This window comes from Podarcis filfolensis, assembly GCF_964270895.1.
Source record: "Podarcis filfolensis genome assembly, chromosome: 3".
Classification (NCBI taxonomy): Eukaryota; Metazoa; Chordata; class Lepidosauria; order Squamata; family Lacertidae; genus Podarcis; species Podarcis filfolensis.
This window is the reverse complement of record NC_139606.1, coordinates 26,662,476-26,680,869: the sequence shown is the minus strand read 5'-3', so window position 1 is coordinate 26,680,869 and position 18,394 is coordinate 26,662,476. Positions and strand designations below refer to the sequence as shown.

Genomic DNA, 18,394 nt, shown 5'->3' with positions numbered 1-18,394 from the left:
GCCAAGGGTCCAGTCCAGAGGTCAAGAAATCCAAATGGAGAGCAGGAAGAGGTGGGGAATTACAGGCGCTGTTTCCAATCTTTGACTGCAGCTGAGAGCTCTGTTTAAAGGCCAGAGCCAGCTGGTTCTCATCAGTGCCTTCTCCTCTGTGAAGGCTGATCAGCTTCAGGTGGAGTCACTTCTCCTCCTTCAGGCTGCTGATCAGCAGGGAAAGCCACCTCCTGGCCCATGGCATTCAATTAGTGTTCACATGGTTTCCTAATGTGTCTGATCCATGCTTTTAAGACAAAGAACCATACATGTGGATATACTGACTCACTTATGAGTTTGAGCTAGTGCAGCAAAGTCTTCCTACTATTGATCAGGTATTTTAACACACAATGAGAAAAAGTGATTCATTAGCTACTGAGCGGGACTTGGGCGTAAGAGAAACGCTGAATTAGGCACTACCTCCGTGACAGTGACCCACTTCACAGAAATATGTGTCCATTCTGATTTATACTTACTCTTTCTGTTGTCACTTGAGCATGCTGATACTTCTCTGTTGTTTCTCAGTGGCCCCATTTTGTCACCAATCATATTAATCAGTTGCCCACCTAGGTTTACTTTTAAAGGGAACAATGCCTCCTGGTAATTTGTTGCTCTAGAAGAATCTCATCCAAATTCAAAGAATATAGAGACATTCTCAATTTCCCCACACCACAGGGTGGAGATAATAGCACATGTAAGACTTTCTCCCAGCCATTGTGGGAGGCATTTAGCTGTGCGCAATTCTTTTGTAGCTATGAGAATGTTTGAATGACCCAATCACATGCTCAGGGCCTGGTGGAATTATTTACCCTTCCAGCACAATGCTAACTCCATGGGAAATATCCTTTTGATTAGGCCCAGACCCTTGGCTGGCTGCCCCATGTAAAAATAGTTCATGGACACGAAGCTTGAACACAGCTGGGAAAACTTCTACAGGATGCCAATATCCACTTAATTGTAGTATTGTTATTGAGTCAGCTATAGAAATACTATTATATAGAAATTTGTATGAATAGGACTATATATGGGGAGTATATATATATGTATGATGTTTTTTTCCCTTCTATTTTATCCCAATTGAAAAGAAAGTCGAATAGTGTTGACAGATTTAATCCCTGCCCCATGCCCCTAAAAAGATTTTGCATGCATTTATTAAATGGGTTATTTGAACACTGAAAATATTTCTACACACACCCCTGAAGCAATCTTCTGGAATGAAAAAAAAATACGTTAGTTCACACCTGCTTCATATAACCATATGGTCTGAAAAAGTCTATTATGCTACATTTGCTTATTTCACGTATCTGTATCCTGCCATTTAGTCTGAAAACTTTCAAAGCAGAAATTAAAAGCACAATAATACAAAAATTAGGAAAATATTTGGAATCAAAGGCATTACAAGCAGCCACAACATAGCACACAATATACAGACTCAAAATTTAAGAGGTCTTAAATATCTTAGAAGTTTTAGGAAGTCTCATCTGTTAGTCACTATAGCTCCAGACTTCAACAAATGAAAATTGCAGAGCATATTGCAAAAATGCAGGAATAAAGAAGACTTAAAACACCGGGAATGTTCTGCTGAACATTCTGCGCATCAAGAAGTTCCAATGCCTATGGGTATTTGTATCTGTGGATGAGTTAGTGTCCTTGTGGATGGTTCATGCCTCAAAGTGACCTCCACTGTATCCCAATCTCACAACTGATTTTCTAATTTCTTTTTCTCTCACACTTTCAGCCTTAGATTATGATGAAGCAGTTGCTGCTTCTACTGTTCTTCAAGGTCACAGCACAGATCACCAGTTTGGTGCTGAATCTGCTTTGGTTGCCCTGATGGATATTCTTTATTGGGGATTGTGATCCTGTTGCTCTCGCTAGATCTCTCATTGGCTTTTGATACCATGGGATCCTCCCGGACCATCTACAGGCAACTGGCATTGGTGGAACTGTTCTGCAGTGGTTCCAATCTTATCTCCAGGAGGTAGCACTGGAGGAGTGCTTTTTTGGCCCCCAAGCTCTTTACAATCTACATGAAGCTATTGGGCATAATCACCAGGAAATTTAGAGTGAGGTGTCATCAATATGCTGGTGATACCCAGTTCTATTTCTCTGCAGCATCTGAATCAGGAGTAGCTGAAAAGGCTCCTGCGTCTGAATGCAGTGGCTAATACAACTGAGCCTGAATCTGTACAGTATTTTACAGAATGCAATAGTCTACAGCAAGCAAAGCTGAAACTCCTGCCTACTTTCCCTTCCTGTAGCAATACAGATCTGTATTCAGCTTCCACTGTGTTTGTCTTGCACATAGGGCTTGCTTATTCTGCAGAAGTTCATATTTTCCTCTTTGTGTATAAGACCTGTTCTGTATCCATCCTTTTGGTGTAAAGTTGACGACAAGTTCACGTTCATATAGCAATTTACCCTTGAGGGGTGAAACAACTGCTTGTTAACTACCAGTCGGTTAAGATGTGAAACTCAGCAGAGGTAGCCCCATGGTAAAGTGTCATTTTAAATCTAAGGACAGCTACAAACATCCCAATTCACTCTTGAGTGTTTTTCATTTTCTGGAGTGCACTCAAAACTGAAACAGCATAGGTGAAGCAATAGGAGAATCAAATCAGAATGCAAATGAAAAGCGGTTTCAACCAACAGAATAAATTCATACCTTAGTAGACTCCCATCAGCCCAGCCAGCATGACTCACGGTCAGGGATAATGGGAATTTTGGTCCGGCAACATCTGAAGAGCCACCAATTCCCCATCCCTCATATAGATATAGCAACTAAAAGGTTCAGGGTAAAAGATCCCAATGCCTTGCCATCATGAGGTCATAATATGGCATAATTTGATGGGTGGCCTCTGGTGAAAATAGAACTCTAGCTCTAGCCTCTCATATGCAGGACCTAATGTTTCCTAATTCCAACATGACACAAGTGTATTAAAGTGCACTTGCATAGTACTGCTGAGAAACAAGAAAGAATGAAGGTGTAGATCAGCAGCTCTCAACCTGTGGGTCCCCCCCAGATGTTGTTGGACTACAACTCCCATCATCCCTGAGCTCTGGCCTTGCTAGCTAGGGATGATGGGAGTTGTAGTCCAACAACATCTGGGGACCCACAGGTTGAGAAAGGCTGGTGTAGACAGTCCTTTCAATGTTGCTTTCCTTCACTCATACAATGGTCTTTCAGGACCAAAGGAAAGCTGGTGCAATGTTGCCATTTCCTATTGGCAAGGGCTTGGATAGGGCATGGATTTTGACTAGCTTCCTAAAGATCAAATGCTCCTTGAGCTGCTATGAAGCAAACCAACAGTTCTCTGGGTGCAGACAAAGCTAACCTGTTAGATGTAGCTGTAAAATAAAGCCTTGGTCGATTTCAGGAAGAATACTATAAAATGAACGGTTGTTAATGGATATTTGTTAATATTGCCTTATGATACAAATTAATATTTGCCGGGGTTTGGGAAGTGGGGGGGCCTCCTCCTGAGAGCGATAACAGATGTTGTTAGTTTCAGCTAGATAAACTGTGATCAGTTGGTTCTGTATGAGCACTGAAGCAAATAATTTTTTTGCAAGAGAGAACTGTGCTAATTTGAGCTCACAAGAGACTGACAAGATTTAAAGTGAAAACGACAACGGAACACTGTTAAGACAGCAGGAACATAATTTGTTCCCTAATTTTCACTCCCCCAAAATAATAATAATTCCGATTCTGATTTTGAGAGCCAGTGTGATGTAGTGGTTAGAGAGCTTGGGAGACCAGAGTTCAAATCCCTACTCAGCCTTGAAGCTCGCTAGGTGACCTTGGGCCAGTCACTGCCCCTCAGCCTCTTAGGGTTGCTGTGAGGATAAAATGGTAGGAGAAGTCTTCCCATTTCCTTGAAGGAAAGATGGGATATAAATGTAATAAATAAATGCAATAAATAATATTTTGCATATGACTCTCTGTGCCAGCTAAATAATCAAAGGCATGATGGGTTCAATGTTCAGACACATTTAGAAGGTATTTTTTTTTGGGGGGGGAGGGATAATTATTTGAATCCAAAGTATGAGTGGCCCAATTAAAGTCAGATTATTGAGGAATGGTCTTTAACAGGAGCAAATGTCAGACTTTGTGCACTGAAAGCATCTACCAGGTCAAACCATCGGCCTGTTTAGTCTGGGGTTGGCTACACTGGCTGGCAGTGACTCTCCGTGACTTTTCAGACAATGGTATTTTGTAGCCCTACTTGATGATTTCCAGGATCGAACCCTTCAGTATGGAAAACATGTGTTCTGCCACTGAGCTATGGCAGTTCTCTACAAAAAAAGCCGCCCACTAGGTTTTTAACCTTTTCGCTGTAGCTCCTTGCACCTTCTGAAAAGCAGTTAGGGGATCTTTCAGGACAGTGTTCAGTGAAATTCAACAGTGCTGACAACGTAGCCAGTGGAAATACGGAAAACGATGAACCCTGTATATGAGAGCAGAGTCTTCTACTTTTTCACAGCGCATGTGGATTTGAAGCCCCAGTGGGTTGCTGCCATTAAGTTAAGTGGAACTTAGCAGGCATAGGATAGAGAAGAAAGAAGAAGAAGTGCTGAGCTCCCCCCCTCAAAATACATAGTTAAGAAAAACTCGATTTAGAACAGGTTTTAGACAGACACGGTTTTGTACCCTTCTTAAATGTATGCATAAAAACAAGAGTGTTCTTCTGTCTGTTGTATTCTACTGTCTACATTAACTGCTTTTTCCCTTCATTGCACAGCCTCAGTTTATCACTTCAATACTATGACACCACACACATTCTTACTGGTTTAACGATGATAAAATAAGAATGGGCCTTACATTAATTGCTAACTTAGGTCCCCTTTCACAAAAATCATCCAAGTCACTTGGGTAATAGAGGGACATTGCCTATAAAATTTCAAATTAAATTCTTGCTAATAGTCGCTATAATCATTTTAGCTTCTTATAATGTGACAAAATTATCATGAATTCGGCATGACTTTTGTTCAGTTATTAAGTTCTTACCATGTCAAGTGAAGTGATTTGAAGCAAAAAATGCTTTTATTGGATTTTCTTTAATCCTTTTTGCAATGTAATGTCATGCAGTGTAATTTTCCCTTCTCAGAATAATATTAATGGTTGTCATTGTAGAGATACTATACTAGTGGCAGATAATCCACCAGAAAGAAATTGCAATAGACAAATGCAAATTTCATTTAAAACTTGGAATAGGTTTTGTTTCCTGGTTTCCAGGTACTAGAAGGCACAACTCAAGACCCTCCAAGTGTCCCTATTTTCCAGGAACATCCCTGATTTAGAGAAGCTGTCCCAGTTTCAGATTTGATCCCAGTATATTCCATAGGATGTCCCTATTTTCATTGGATAAATGTTGGAGGGTATGGAGTTATCTGACCCCTGAGCCATCTCAAGGCAGTCCTGTACAGTACAGGGAAGGTTTTTTTTTTAATGTTTAATGTTCAATTATGTTTTATATATGTTGGAAGCTGCCCAGAGTGCTGGGGCAACCCAATAAGATGTGCGGGGTATAAATAGTAAAATTATCATTATGGAATGGGGCAACCCTATTTTCATCGGAGAAATGTTGGAAGGTATGCAACTCTGGCATTTTAAAGAATGACAGCCTCCACAATTCTGTGAAAATTAGTACAGGAGAGTGAGTGCACTAAAAGAGCGCAATTGTATTAGGTAAGATCAGGAGCGCTGATAACTGAAGTTCAGAACCCAAAACACGAAAATAAATATTTATGAAACAATGCTGTTATAATAGACAACAGGATGGTATTTGAGATGTTCAAAGTAACAAGAATAGATTCAACAGTGACATTTGTTTCAGACATACAAGCTCAGCGGTGATCCAAATGTGAACAGAGAGAAGGATTATACTTCTCTAGAGTACGTAATTAGGTCACAGCTCCTTGCATTAGCAAAATAGGTAGAGGGGCAAAGCAGGGCGCAGAAGGAGAGGTCATGGTAGAAGTGAATCCCTCAATAAACATAGGCTAGGCCTCTTAGGCATTCATGAAAGGAATCAAAGGACAGGAAGAAGGGCACATACGCCAAACTTTTTAAATCACTGGATACTGCAGATTCCATGCTAGGTTGGCAGGAGCAGGGACCTGTAAAAACTTGTAAAAAATGCATTTAAAAAAAAATTGTAGCTGTACCTACACTTTAGGGACGCAGGTGGCACTGTGGGTTTAACCACGGAGCCTAGGGCTTGCCGATCAGAAGGTTGGCAGTTCGAATCCCCGCGACGGGGTGAGCTCCCATTGCTTGGTCCCTGCTCTTACCAACCTAGCAGTTTAAAAGCATGTCAAAGTGCAAGTAGATAAATAGGTACCGCTCCGGTGGGAAGGTAAACGGCGTTTCTGTGCGCTGCTCTGGTTCGCCAGAAGTGGCTTAGTCATGCTGGCCACATGACCCGGAAGCTGTACACCGGCTCCCTTGGCCAATAAAGCGAGATGAGCGATGCAACCCCAGAGTCGGTCATGACTGGACCTAATGGTCAGGGGTCCCTTTACCTTTAAATAAAATGTTAACTAACACTAGGGCTGACCATTTCTTGATGAGATTTAGGCTTGAGCAGACATACCCAGAACTGTGCTGTTAAAGGGGCATTTTTTAAAATGAGTGTTTGGCTTTTCCAAGCAGGATGTGTTGCTCTTGAAGTCTGTAAATTGCATTTAACAAGACTATAACTACTTAGAGAGAGAAATGTTGTTTCCACTTTAAGCTTAAAAGGTAAAATAAATGTAGGTATAGAATGCATAAAAAAGGGTTAGGAAAAGCTTCAGAGCTGATTTGGATAATCATATCTCAGCTTAATCTCGGCACCGATAGGATTGAGGTTCTTGCCTGCACAAACAAACCTGTTACACTCCATTTTGAAGCATGAACAATTAAACCAGAAAACCTTTAGTTAACCATAGTTGTTGCTGCTGCTGCTGCTTGCCATTACTAGGAAACTATGGTTACCAGTTTCAAACCATATTTAATAGCATGGCTTGTGCTAAAGTTGATAATCATGGTTTCACAGTTTGGATAAAACAGGAAACTATGGCTAACTGAACATTTCCTGATATTTTACAGATTTTTAGTTTCAAGGTACAAGAGCTTCCTGGGCTTTCCCTCTCCGCAGCTCCTTCGACCCTTAGAAGTCTGTGTGAGATTGATGTCCAGAATGGACAACAATTAAATTAAATTAAAAGCACATTTCATGCATCTGGATAATCTTTGTAGAAGACAAATGAAGGAAATAACATTGATAATAATAATAATAATAATAATAATAATAATAATAATAATAATATTTGTACCCCGCCCATCTGGCTGGGCTTCCCCAGCCACTCTGGGCGGCTTCCAAAAAAATATTAAAATCCTCTAATACATCAAACATTAAAAGCTTCCCTAAATAGGGCTGCCTTCAGATGTCTTCTAAAAGTCTGATAGTTGTTGTTCTCTTTGACATCTGGTGGGAGGGTGTTCCACAGGGAGGGCGCCACTACCGAGAAGGCCCTCTGCCTGGTTCCCTGTAACTTGGCTTCTCGCAGTGAGGGAACCGCCAGAAGGGCCTCGGCGCTGGATCTCAGTGTCCGGGCAGAATGATGGGGGTGGAGACGCTCCTTTAGGTATACTGGGCCGAGGCCATTTAGGGCTTTAAAGGTCAGCACCAACACTTTGAATTGTGCTCGGAAACGTACTGGGAGCCAATGTAGGTCTTTTAAGACCGGTGTTATGTGGTCTCAGCGGCCGCTCCCAGTCACCAGTCTAGCTGCCGCGTTCTGGATTAGTTGTAGTTTCTGGGTCACCTTCAAAGGTAGCCCCACGTAGAGCGCATTGCAGTAGTCCAAGCGGGAGATAACCAGAGCATGCACCACTCTGGCAAGACAGTCCGCAGGCAGATAGGGTCTCAGCCTGCGTACCAGATGGAGCTGGTAAACAGCTGCCCTGGACACAGATTTAACCTGTGCCTCCATGGACAGCTGCGAGTCCAAAATGACTCTCAGGCTGTGCACCTGGTCCTTCAGGGGCACAGTTACCCCATTCAGGACCAGGGAATCCTCCACACCTGCCCGCCTCCTGTCCCCCAAGAACAGTACTTCTGTCTTGTCAGGATTCAACCTCAATCTGTTAGCCGCCATCCAACCTCCAACCGCCTCCAGGCACTCACACAGGTCCTTCACCGCCTTCACTGGTTCTGATTTGAAAGAGAGGTAGAGCTGGGTATCATCCGCATACTGATGAACACCCAGCCCAAACCCCCTGATGATCTCTCCCAGCGGCTGCATATAGATGTTGAAAAGCATGGGGGAGAGGACAGAACCCTGAGGCACCCCACAAGTGAGAGCCCAGGGGTCTGAACACTCATCCCCCACCACCACTTTCTGAACACGGCCCAGGAGAAAGGAGCGGAACCACTGTATGACAGTGCCCCCAGCTCCCAGCCCCTCAAGACGGTCCAGAAGGATGTTATGGTCGATGGTATCAAATGCCACTGAGAGATCCAGCAGAACTAGGAAACAGCTCTCACCTTTGTCCCTAGCCCGCCGGAGATAATCAACCAGTGCGACCAAGGCAGTTTCAGTCCCATGATGAGGCCTGAATCCCGACTGGAAGGGATCCAAATGGTCCGCTTCTTCCAGGCGTGCCTGGAGTTGTTCAGCAACCACTCGCTCAGTCACTTTGCCCAATAATGGAAGATTTGAGACTGGGCGATATTTGGCCATCGTGGCCGCATCTAAAGTTGGTTTTTTAAGAAGCGGTTTAATAACCGCCTCTTTCAGCGGGTCTGGGAAGGCTCCCTCACGGAGGGAAGCATTCACCACTCCACGAAGCCCATCGCCCAGCCCTTCCCAGCTAGCTTTTATGAGCCAGGATGGGCAAGGATCAAGGAGACAGGTGGTTGGTTTCACTCGTCCAAGCAGCCTGTCCACATCCTTGGAGGTAACAGATTGGAACTGATCCCACGCAATTTGACTAGACAGGACTCTGGCACTCTCTCGCCTCGGCCCTGCTCCCACAGTGGCGTCTACCTCTTCCCGAATCTGAACGACTTTATCTGCAAAAAACTTTGCAAAATCATTGCAGGAGATCATGTGGCCCGTACTGGGCCCTGATGTAGCAGGTGGTTCTGCTAGATTGCGAACCACCTGAAAAAGTCTCCTGCTGCTGTTTTCTGCAGATGCAATAGAGGCGGTGAAGAAAGTCTTCTTCACCATCGCTACCACCACTTGGTAGGCTTGACATTGAGCTCTAGCCCGTGTCCGGTCAGCTTCAGAATGGGTCATCCGCCACCGGCGCTCTAGCCGTCTCAACGATTGTTTCATTGCCCTCGGATCCGTGGAAAACCATTGAATTTCTTATTGTGTGGCATCTAAGCTAGGCAAATTCACAATACAAACCAGATAGTTTTTGTATTTCTGATTTGGGGTGCCCTTGAGTGGTGTCCAATTTTCTCTCGGTATAGAATGACTACACCGTAGTACAAGGGGGTGAAATTCAAAGCAAGCAAGCAACCAGTTGTGAGACCACTATTTGCGACCTAGGTCGCTTCCAGCCTATCAGTATCTGGGGAGCAAAATTCATGTTACACAACTGTAGAGCAAAATATCTGTTCCCTACCCCCCAAAAAATCTGGATTGATGGAATATTGTACGCTACCCTAAAAAGGAGGGTGGAATAACCTACCCACAAAAAATAAAAATAAATGCTCAATAAACAGGTGGTTGTGCAAGCAGCCTTAGTTGCTAGTAACCACAGCTGTTCTCTGCCATTCTGCTTCTGCTGAGGCAAAGCCTTTGCTTTGTAAATTGCTGGATTTGCTTTATGTGTTACCTTCCTATTTCAGCTTACATGGTCTTTTCTTTGCATTGCAATTTGCTACATCATGCTGCCTGACCTGACTTGCACTTTGATTTCTTCAGCCGAACGAGAAACCCATTGGTCTCCTCACTTCTGAGGAATGTTTTGTTGTCCACCCAAACAGGTGCATCTCTTGATCTTTGCATTGGTATGAAGAGTTTAGCAGAAATTGAAGTGCAACAGATTGAAGGATTTAGTTATGTGTGCTGCAGTGTTCAAAAGGCTTTCAATTCAATCCTCTTTTCTTGGAGGGGATTTTGCCTTCCAGGCTGTGTAAAATTAGTTGCTGAGCCACCAATTAAGTTCTAAAGTGTGATGATGCTTTGCAGTTTGGGATGTAGCCAAGTACCAGATAGACAATGGTAAATCTACACCAGTATTAAGTGCAAATAATGCAGGTAAAATAACAAGAGAAGCACCTTAAGATCAAAGATGAATTAATATACTGGAGGGACTGATAGATGACACAGAAGTGTGTTCCCAGTTTAAAATTCAATTTTTTTCAACATATCCTTCTCCAACCTCAGTTAATCTACCATTTCTCAAGTGGCCACAACTAACTCTGTGCAAATTCAGACTTTCCTTTTCTGTGTTCTGCCTTTCTTGGTAGCTGCAGAGGCATATCAAAACTGGCTAATAATGAATTAGACAGGATGAGCTAATGTGGATCCATTGTCTTAAAAAAGAAAAGGAAAAGAAACATGGGGTGATTTAAGCAATTATTTGTATGATTAGTTCTGATTATGTTTTTTCATTACACGTTTCTTAGGTGTTACAGCTTCCCTGCTCCTTCTTTTCTTTGTATGTGTGGCATCTGAATGGTGTTAATGGGAGTGTCTTCCTCACTTATTTACCTAATTTCCATGATGGAGGGGAGGGGAGGTCTCACATCTGAACAGAATAGCCAGCACAAATATATATATATGGGCTACATCCAGGTGAAGAAATATGCCAACAGCTCAGGACCACAATACCTCAAGTACCGCCTCTTTCCATGTGAATCTACCCAAACCCTGAGATCACCTTCTGAGGCCCTTCTTCATGTGCCTCCTCCAAGAGAGGTCCAGAGGGTGGCAACACAAGAACGGGCCTTTTCTGCAGTGGCTCCTTGTCTGTAGAATGCTCTCCCCAGGGAGGTTCACCTGGCTTCTTCATTATACACCTTTAGGCGCCAGGCAAAAACGTTCCTCTTTAGCGAGGTCTTTGGTTGATTTGATTGACATCCTATGCCCTTTTAAAATGTGTTGGTGTGTGTGTATGTGTTATTGGGTTGTTGTTGTTTTTCTTTTGATTGTGTGCTTTGTGGTTTTATACAGTGGTACCTCTGGTTACAAACTTAATTCGTTCCAGAGGTCCGTTCTTAACCTGAGGTACCGCTTTAGCTAATGGGGCCTCCTGCTGCCGATGCGCCACCACCACGCGATTTCTATTCTCATCCTGAGGTAAAGTTCTTAACCTGAGGTACTACTTCCGGGTTAGCGGAGTCTGTAACCCGAAGTGTTTGTAACCTGAGGTGTTTGTAACCCGAGGTATTCTGATTTTATCCTGTGTACCACACTGAAACCTACGGGTATAGGGTGGTATATAAATTCAATTACTTAAATAAATGGCTACGTAACTTTCAAAAGTGCGCTGAGAACTGTACACTGGCAGCACAGCAACATTAACATCCTAAGTAACAACATACAGGAAACAGTGGTAAAGAAGCAATCTAAGGAGCAGAACTTACCACTTCTTCATGGGTGGCACCTTCTACGTTTATGCCATTAACCTAAAAATGTCACAAAATGGTTATTTGAAATATCGGATTAATATCAGAATGTTATACAAGCATCAAAATAGTAGCATACTTTTGAAGCAGTTGTGTAGAGTAAACTGACCTGTATTACTGCATCTCCTATAAATAACATTCCTGACTGGTCCGCTGTAGAGTTATTTGAAGAAAAGAAAAACCACACATTAATTGAGAGACTTACAATAAGGACATATTTCTTGCAGCAGTTTGTCTTAAGCAGGGTTATTGTACAAGTCACTTCTACAACTGCCTCTCTTGTAAAAATGCCAGCAGCATAGCAATCACCCAGCAAAGCTAAATAGATTGGTAGCAATTCTAAGGAAATTAAGAGGGCTGATTTCCAGTCACAAAAGATTATTTAATATGGAACACAAATGTCACTTCCCACTAATGATGGATTTCATTAAATTATGGAGGAAATATAATTCACATTTTTCATTAGCTTTGGTAGGACAGTAAAATAGGAATTCTGCCTCCCTTGTTCTTTCCTCCTGAAAAGATGTGCAGAGGCTGTTTTAATCAAGGAGGTTGCACAAAGAATTTAATAAAGCAATTTAGTGTGAACTTTGAATCCACTTCACTGAATAGAGTAACCCGATATATTATTTCAACCAGTAATTTGCGAAGTTTCTGCAACACGAAATTAATGTGAATGTCACCTTGCCAGCTGCATGCATAACTAAAGCAGCATACAATCTCTCCTATTCTAAGATACACGTTTTTTTAAAGCCTTGTCTCACATCATAGCACTGTTGTTTTTCACTCATATTTTCAATGGCTTCCTAGAACGTTGCTCTAATTAGAAAAAAGGAAATAGTTAAAAGCGGCATAAATCAAGGTCTATGGTCTAGTTCAGAGATGTGCTGCTGCCCTCAGTTTTCCTACAAGTCAACAGTGATGGTTCACTCTGGACTGACTCCCTCCTCCTTTCAAAAATCTGGATGTTCATGTAATTACCAACACCCTGTAAGTCTCCAAACCTTCTTCCCTGGCACTTCCTGCTGTAATGGCTGTCATCACAGCAGCAGACATGGTAGGCGGGATCTCTCTCTCTCTTCTTTCTCCATGCCTCTGCCTGTCACTGGGATCAAATGCTGCCATGGCAACGTTCAAGTCACCAGAAACCCCAAGGAAATCTGATTTCCATACTAACATCAGGTGCCCTTGGGAAACTGCAGGCCCACAACTCCCGAGACCCAATGCGTTTCCCCCTAGGAAATTTGGTGCTCTGGGGAACTTAGCAGATCTGGGGCTCTGAGCTTGTGAGACCCTTTCAAGTGTCGAGCAGGAGTGGGAAGAAAATAAGTCCCCATTCAGACTTACCACCAACAGAGTGGAAGTTGTTTCCTGGTGGTATCTTACCATTCTGCTTTGTTAAATATGCGAATATAGAAATCATACTTCATGATTCATTTCCAGTGAACCAGCATTTGCTTTCCTTCCCAGCAGGTGATAGGCAGATGAAAGGAGTGACACAGATAGCTCCAGAAGTGTATTTATGCAAATTAATGAGGAAGAGTCTATGAATGGCTGCTAAACATGATGACTATACTGTCTCCAGGAACAGAGGCACAATGCATCTGAATACCAGTTGCCAGGCATCCACGGTCAGAGAGGGCTATTGTCCCCATTTGCTGTTTGTGGACTTCCCAGAAAGGTATCTCTTTGGCCACTGTGTGAAACAAGATGCTGGACTAGGTAGTCCTGTGCTCTTTCTTATGTTTTGATGATGGCAATATCCCATCCCCACAACTGGAACAAAGCACTGAAGTCATTTGAGAATTACTACAACCAGCAGTGGTGTAGCGTGGGTTGCCAGCACCTGCAGCAAAGTGAGTATCCTTAGCACCGCTGATACACTGGATCAACGGAGCAAGAGTTCAGCAACCTACCCAAGAGACAGGCACGGCACCCCATGAGCATCGAACATGGCAGAGAGTGGGACAGGAGATTGGTCAGGAATGGGTATCTTTCTAAAACCCGTGCAGAGGGTGCCCTAGTAAAAGGCCATCAGCCAAATCTGCTGCTTAATCTACCCATGTGAACATTAGGAAATTTTCTGTTTGAGGGGGAGGGTGATTTATTTATTTATTTATTTATTTATTACTATGCTATTTGTTTTCCTTTTGAAATTTTGGCATCCCTAAGGATTTTGCGTTCAGGGCAAACTGTCCCTCTGGCCATGCCCACGCTATGCCACTGGCAACCAGGCTGATGCATCCAAAAAGCATGAGCTAGGTATACCACTCAAATCTCATGGCTGAGAGCATGTCCCACTTTCTCTATTTTTAACAAAATTCTCTACTTTACAGAATATGCCACTGTTGAAGGCTCTGATGTTGCTTTATAATGGCAAGAGAATTATTCTCTTACAGGATGTATTCCATGGTGTATGAGAAGAACGTGGGGAAAAAAATCCCTTATTTAAAATGTACGTGACCGTGCATTGATGAGTTGTTCCTTTTCTTTTGAGGAAAACAAGTACATTCTGTACAGTTTGATTGGCAGGAGTTTGTGATTAGCTCCCACTACAAAAAAAAAAAAAAGATTGCTACATAATGGTGCTTTTATTCTGGTTTTCTATATCAAGAAAAGTGAGACATGGAATAAAGTGGCCTAGAAATATGGTTTTCTGAAAGTTTGGAAAATGGCTCAGATACATACTAGAGGGCTGAAATTATGGTTATTTCTGTTATTGGGTAAACTAAAGCACAACACAAAAAACTGTAACCCAAACAACATGAGTAAGGCTTTTTTTATCTTTTTAAAAATTGTCTTTCACAGCAAAATGAATACAACTGAGTGTCCTGCAGTAAAGTCCAAGCTGCCTTTTCATAAATTGTACCCTAGGAAAGCACAGTTACCACTCTTTTGTGCTAAAAGTGTGCTATTAGGAATACAGAGGCTTTTCAATCTGAATCAAAACGTCTTTCAAAAACTGTATGTCTATCATACTGAAAGAATACAGAGTGTTCCTAAAGTCTAATGTAGTCCACTTGGTAAGGTTATATTTTTCTCTCATTTTGTTTCACACTGCTATATTTTAAAGCATGGCAATATGCTTAGTTCTTCAGTTCTACTGCATTCCAAGAAATTACTATATGTAGGCATGACAGATGGTAAAGAAAACAAAATCTGATCAACAGCGCAAAAAGAAAGCAGTATGAGAATTTCAGAAATGTTATGAGTAAACTCTAATGCACGCTTACCAGAATTTGCTCTTTTCTTTTGCTTTTGGAATACTGTTTGCATAGACACTGTACATTACGCTGGTCTATCTAATGCAGTACTCTCAACTTGACAGGCAGTGGTCATGCACTGGACTTTCCCTTCAGCATTGCTCTCCTGGCAAACCATGGCTTAGCTCCCAGCAGTTCAGTGGCCAAAGTCTCCTCTTCTGGAGTCTGGATGCTTGCGCTAAGTCATGGTTTGGCTTAGGGTTATGTGCAAAGTAGTTCAACAAGGAAACAACTCCCCTGTATTTATACAAAGTTCTTGCAATACTTAAGCAACCAATTCTCAATGACTGGAGCCAAGCTGTATTTCAGCCAGAAGATATAACCAAACCACTTTTAGTTCCAATTTTCCAACAGGAAAAATCAGACGCTGCTAATAGCTGGATCCTATGCAGGTGTGCACAAACTCATTGATTTCAATAAATGCACTTACCTCTGCATAGGATCAGGCCTTAAGTCTTTTCCCTAAAGAAGAAGAAGAGGAGGAGGAGGAGGAGGAGGAGGAGTTTGGACTTGATACCCCGCCTTTCACTCCCCTTAAGGAGTCTCAAAGTGGCTAACATTCTCCTTTCCCTTCCTCCCCCACAACAAACACTCTGTGAGGTGAGTGAGGCTGAGAGACTTCAGAGATGTGTGCCTAGCCCAAGGTCACCCAGCAGCTGCATGTATAGGAGCAGTGAAGCGAACCCGGTTCACCAGATACTGCTACACCATGCTGGCTCTCAGAACTTAAGTCTTTCCCCTTCAAAGCACTTCACTTTGGCTGGTAGAGTTGGGATTGCATTGTCCAAAATGGCCCACGGAATAGCTTGCACCAGAGAGATCAGCATGCATGCCAACAATGGTTCATCTCAATGCTGCCATCCTTGCAGCTTGTGACTGTTATAAACATACAAGTTGATTTACTTCTGTATGACTGAATGTGCAGAACCATGTAAGGCTTGTCTTAGTCTTAAAAGCCATCTTGCAATCACCAGAGCTAATAATAATAATAATAATAATAATAATAATAATAATAATAATTTATTATTTGTACCCCGCCCATCTGGCTGGCCTTCCCCAGCCAAGCTGGGCACCTTCCAACGAAGATTAAAAATACATTAAAATATCACACATTAAAAACTTCCCTGAACAGGGCTGCCTTCAGATGTCTTCTGAATGTCAGGTAGTTGTTTATCTCTTTGACATCTGATGGGAGGGCGTTCCACAGGGTGGGCGCCACTACTGAGAAGGTCCTCTGCCTGCTTCCCTGTAGCTTTGCTTCTCGCAATGAGGGAACCGCCAGAAGGCCCTCGGCACTGGACCTCAGCACCCGGGCAGAATGATGGGGGTGGAGACGCTCCTTCAGGTATACTGGGCCAAGGCCGTTTAGGGCTTTAAAGGTCAACACCAACACTTTGAATTGTGCTCAGAAACGTACTGGGAGCTTAGAAGTCTGAACATTAAGATCCATAACTGGAACACAGATCCAACTCTCTAATGGTTACCTAGGGCTTGTTCACTGTACCTGCTGCAGCTCAGAAGCAACCACAGAAGAGTACTTCTGCAACACAGGTACATGGTCATCCCCCAAATCCACCACATGAGCAATACACAGCCATTGCCAAATACCTTACATGGCATCTCATCCAAATTTTGGCTTTTCAAGTTAGACTAAAAACTAAAGTTTGCCTGCCAGGAAGACAGAGCTGTTTCTGCTGCCGAAGCTATCATGGATTAATAGGATGATGCTTCTCCTGTGATTTCTTGCTACCTCTGGATAATGGAAAAACTCATGCTGCCAATCTGATCATTTTATCTTAAACGTATTTTATCTTGTAGCTGCATTCTGTTTTCCCCCCAGATGGCACATCAATCAAAACACAGCTCCATAGACTTTATTTACCGCATCATGGTTATTATATTGGTATGGTGCTCAAACATAAGCTTGCTTTAGTGGCGATAAAGAAACAATAGTATGAATTTGCAATGCCCGCAATATTAACTTAAAACAGCACTGAAGGGGAAAGTGGGGAAAGGATTACAGTTTTAAGTCTTCCAACTTAATAAACTTTGACAACACCAAAGTGTGAAATGAAGCTCATAAATGATTTAGAGGCTCCTGGAACAATACACTGTTTATTACACATAGATTTCCCTCTTCCTTTGGGAAAGCTCAGAGCTGTTTATATGCTGTTCTTCTATCCTGCCACTGGCCAGGCTAAGACCTGCTAAGTTATTCTGTAACAGCATAATGTACCCTAAGGCGCTAACATATAAATTACAAAGTTCTACTTTCTTCATAAGTAGATCTGTAGAAGAAGCAGCAGAAGGGTTTGGATTTGATATCCCGCTTTATCAGTACTCGAAGGAGTCTCAAAGCAGCTAACATTCTCCTTTCCCTTCCTCCCCCACAACAAACACTCTGCGAGGTGAGTGAGGCTGAGAGACTTCAAAGAAGTGTGACTAGCCCAAGGTCACCCAGCAGCTGCATGTGGAGGAGCGGAGACGCGAACCCGGTTCACCAGATTACGAGTCCACCGCTCTTAACCACTACACCACGCTGGCTCTCTGTATTTAACAAACAGTAGCCTTGCACACATATTCTTTCATTGCTTACAAAACACATGATGCAATAGATAAACACCAAGAACTAAAATGGAGACTGTCTATTAATACCATTTTTGTAAAGCTAAGAACACTCGTGTGTTATACTGCTTCTCTTTTAAAGTGGCACAGAGATTTATCTCAAGAGGAGCTGCTGGCAGCAACAGTCAGCTGACATGACGCCATAAATTCTACGCAAAATGTAAAGCTTTTTAGAATTCTCTTAAGTCAAACTATGGTTTTATGCTACATTTGCTTTACAAGAAAAAAAAGTCAACTCTGTTGTTGTTTTTTACCATAACAATTCAAGGAAGTGGACCTTTTATTTTTTATTTTTTAAAGGTTTCTTACTTCCATTACTTCAACGAAGTACTAAATCCACTACTTTGGGCAAAGAAAGAAAACCTCATCTCAAGCAACTAAAATGCATTCTAATATCTGAGAACAGGGAGGTTAGTACCAACATGGACATGATTAATACCACAGGTAAAAGGCTTACTGAACTGAATAATGTGGCACTGAATCCATGGAAGTAATGAATATTTAAAGTTTTAAAGGAAATAAAAGAGAGGCAGACTGGCGTCTTCAACCTTTCTATTCCAAGGATGGCACTGGAGGCCGACCAGAGATCTTATTATTTCTTGTTTCTAGACAGTGGGAAGGAGATACGCAAAAACAAAAGGGCAGAACTGAATGTGATCAGGTAATGGAAGGGATGTTTCCTACTGAGCTACACAGCTTAAGACGAAATGAAGAAAAACATGATTTATTATTAACAGGTACTATCAACTCATTAATTTTCCTGCAGTTATTTTTGTGGCTCCACATTTTGCCCTTGATATCTTAGATGCAAAATCGTTTCTAATCACAGGCATCTGTCGT

The 18,394-nt window shown here is 42.4% G+C and overlaps 1 protein-coding gene across 4 annotated transcripts in view; it reads right to left on the bottom strand.

The window, feature by feature from the left end:
• SNTG2 (syntrophin gamma 2) overlaps nucleotides 1–18,394 on the bottom strand; it is a 203,763-nt gene that overhangs the window by 85,582 nt on the left and 99,787 nt on the right. For all 4 annotated transcript variants that reach the window (XM_083607298.1, XM_083607296.1, XM_083607297.1 and 1 more), the window contains exons 5-6: nucleotides 11,776–11,819; nucleotides 11,625–11,666 (exon numbers count right to left, since the gene is read on the bottom strand). In XM_083607298.1, coding sequence (XP_083463424.1) covers nucleotides 11,625–11,666; nucleotides 11,776–11,819 — 86 coding nt within the window. The remainder of the gene's footprint in view (nucleotides 1–11,624; nucleotides 11,667–11,775; nucleotides 11,820–18,394) is intronic.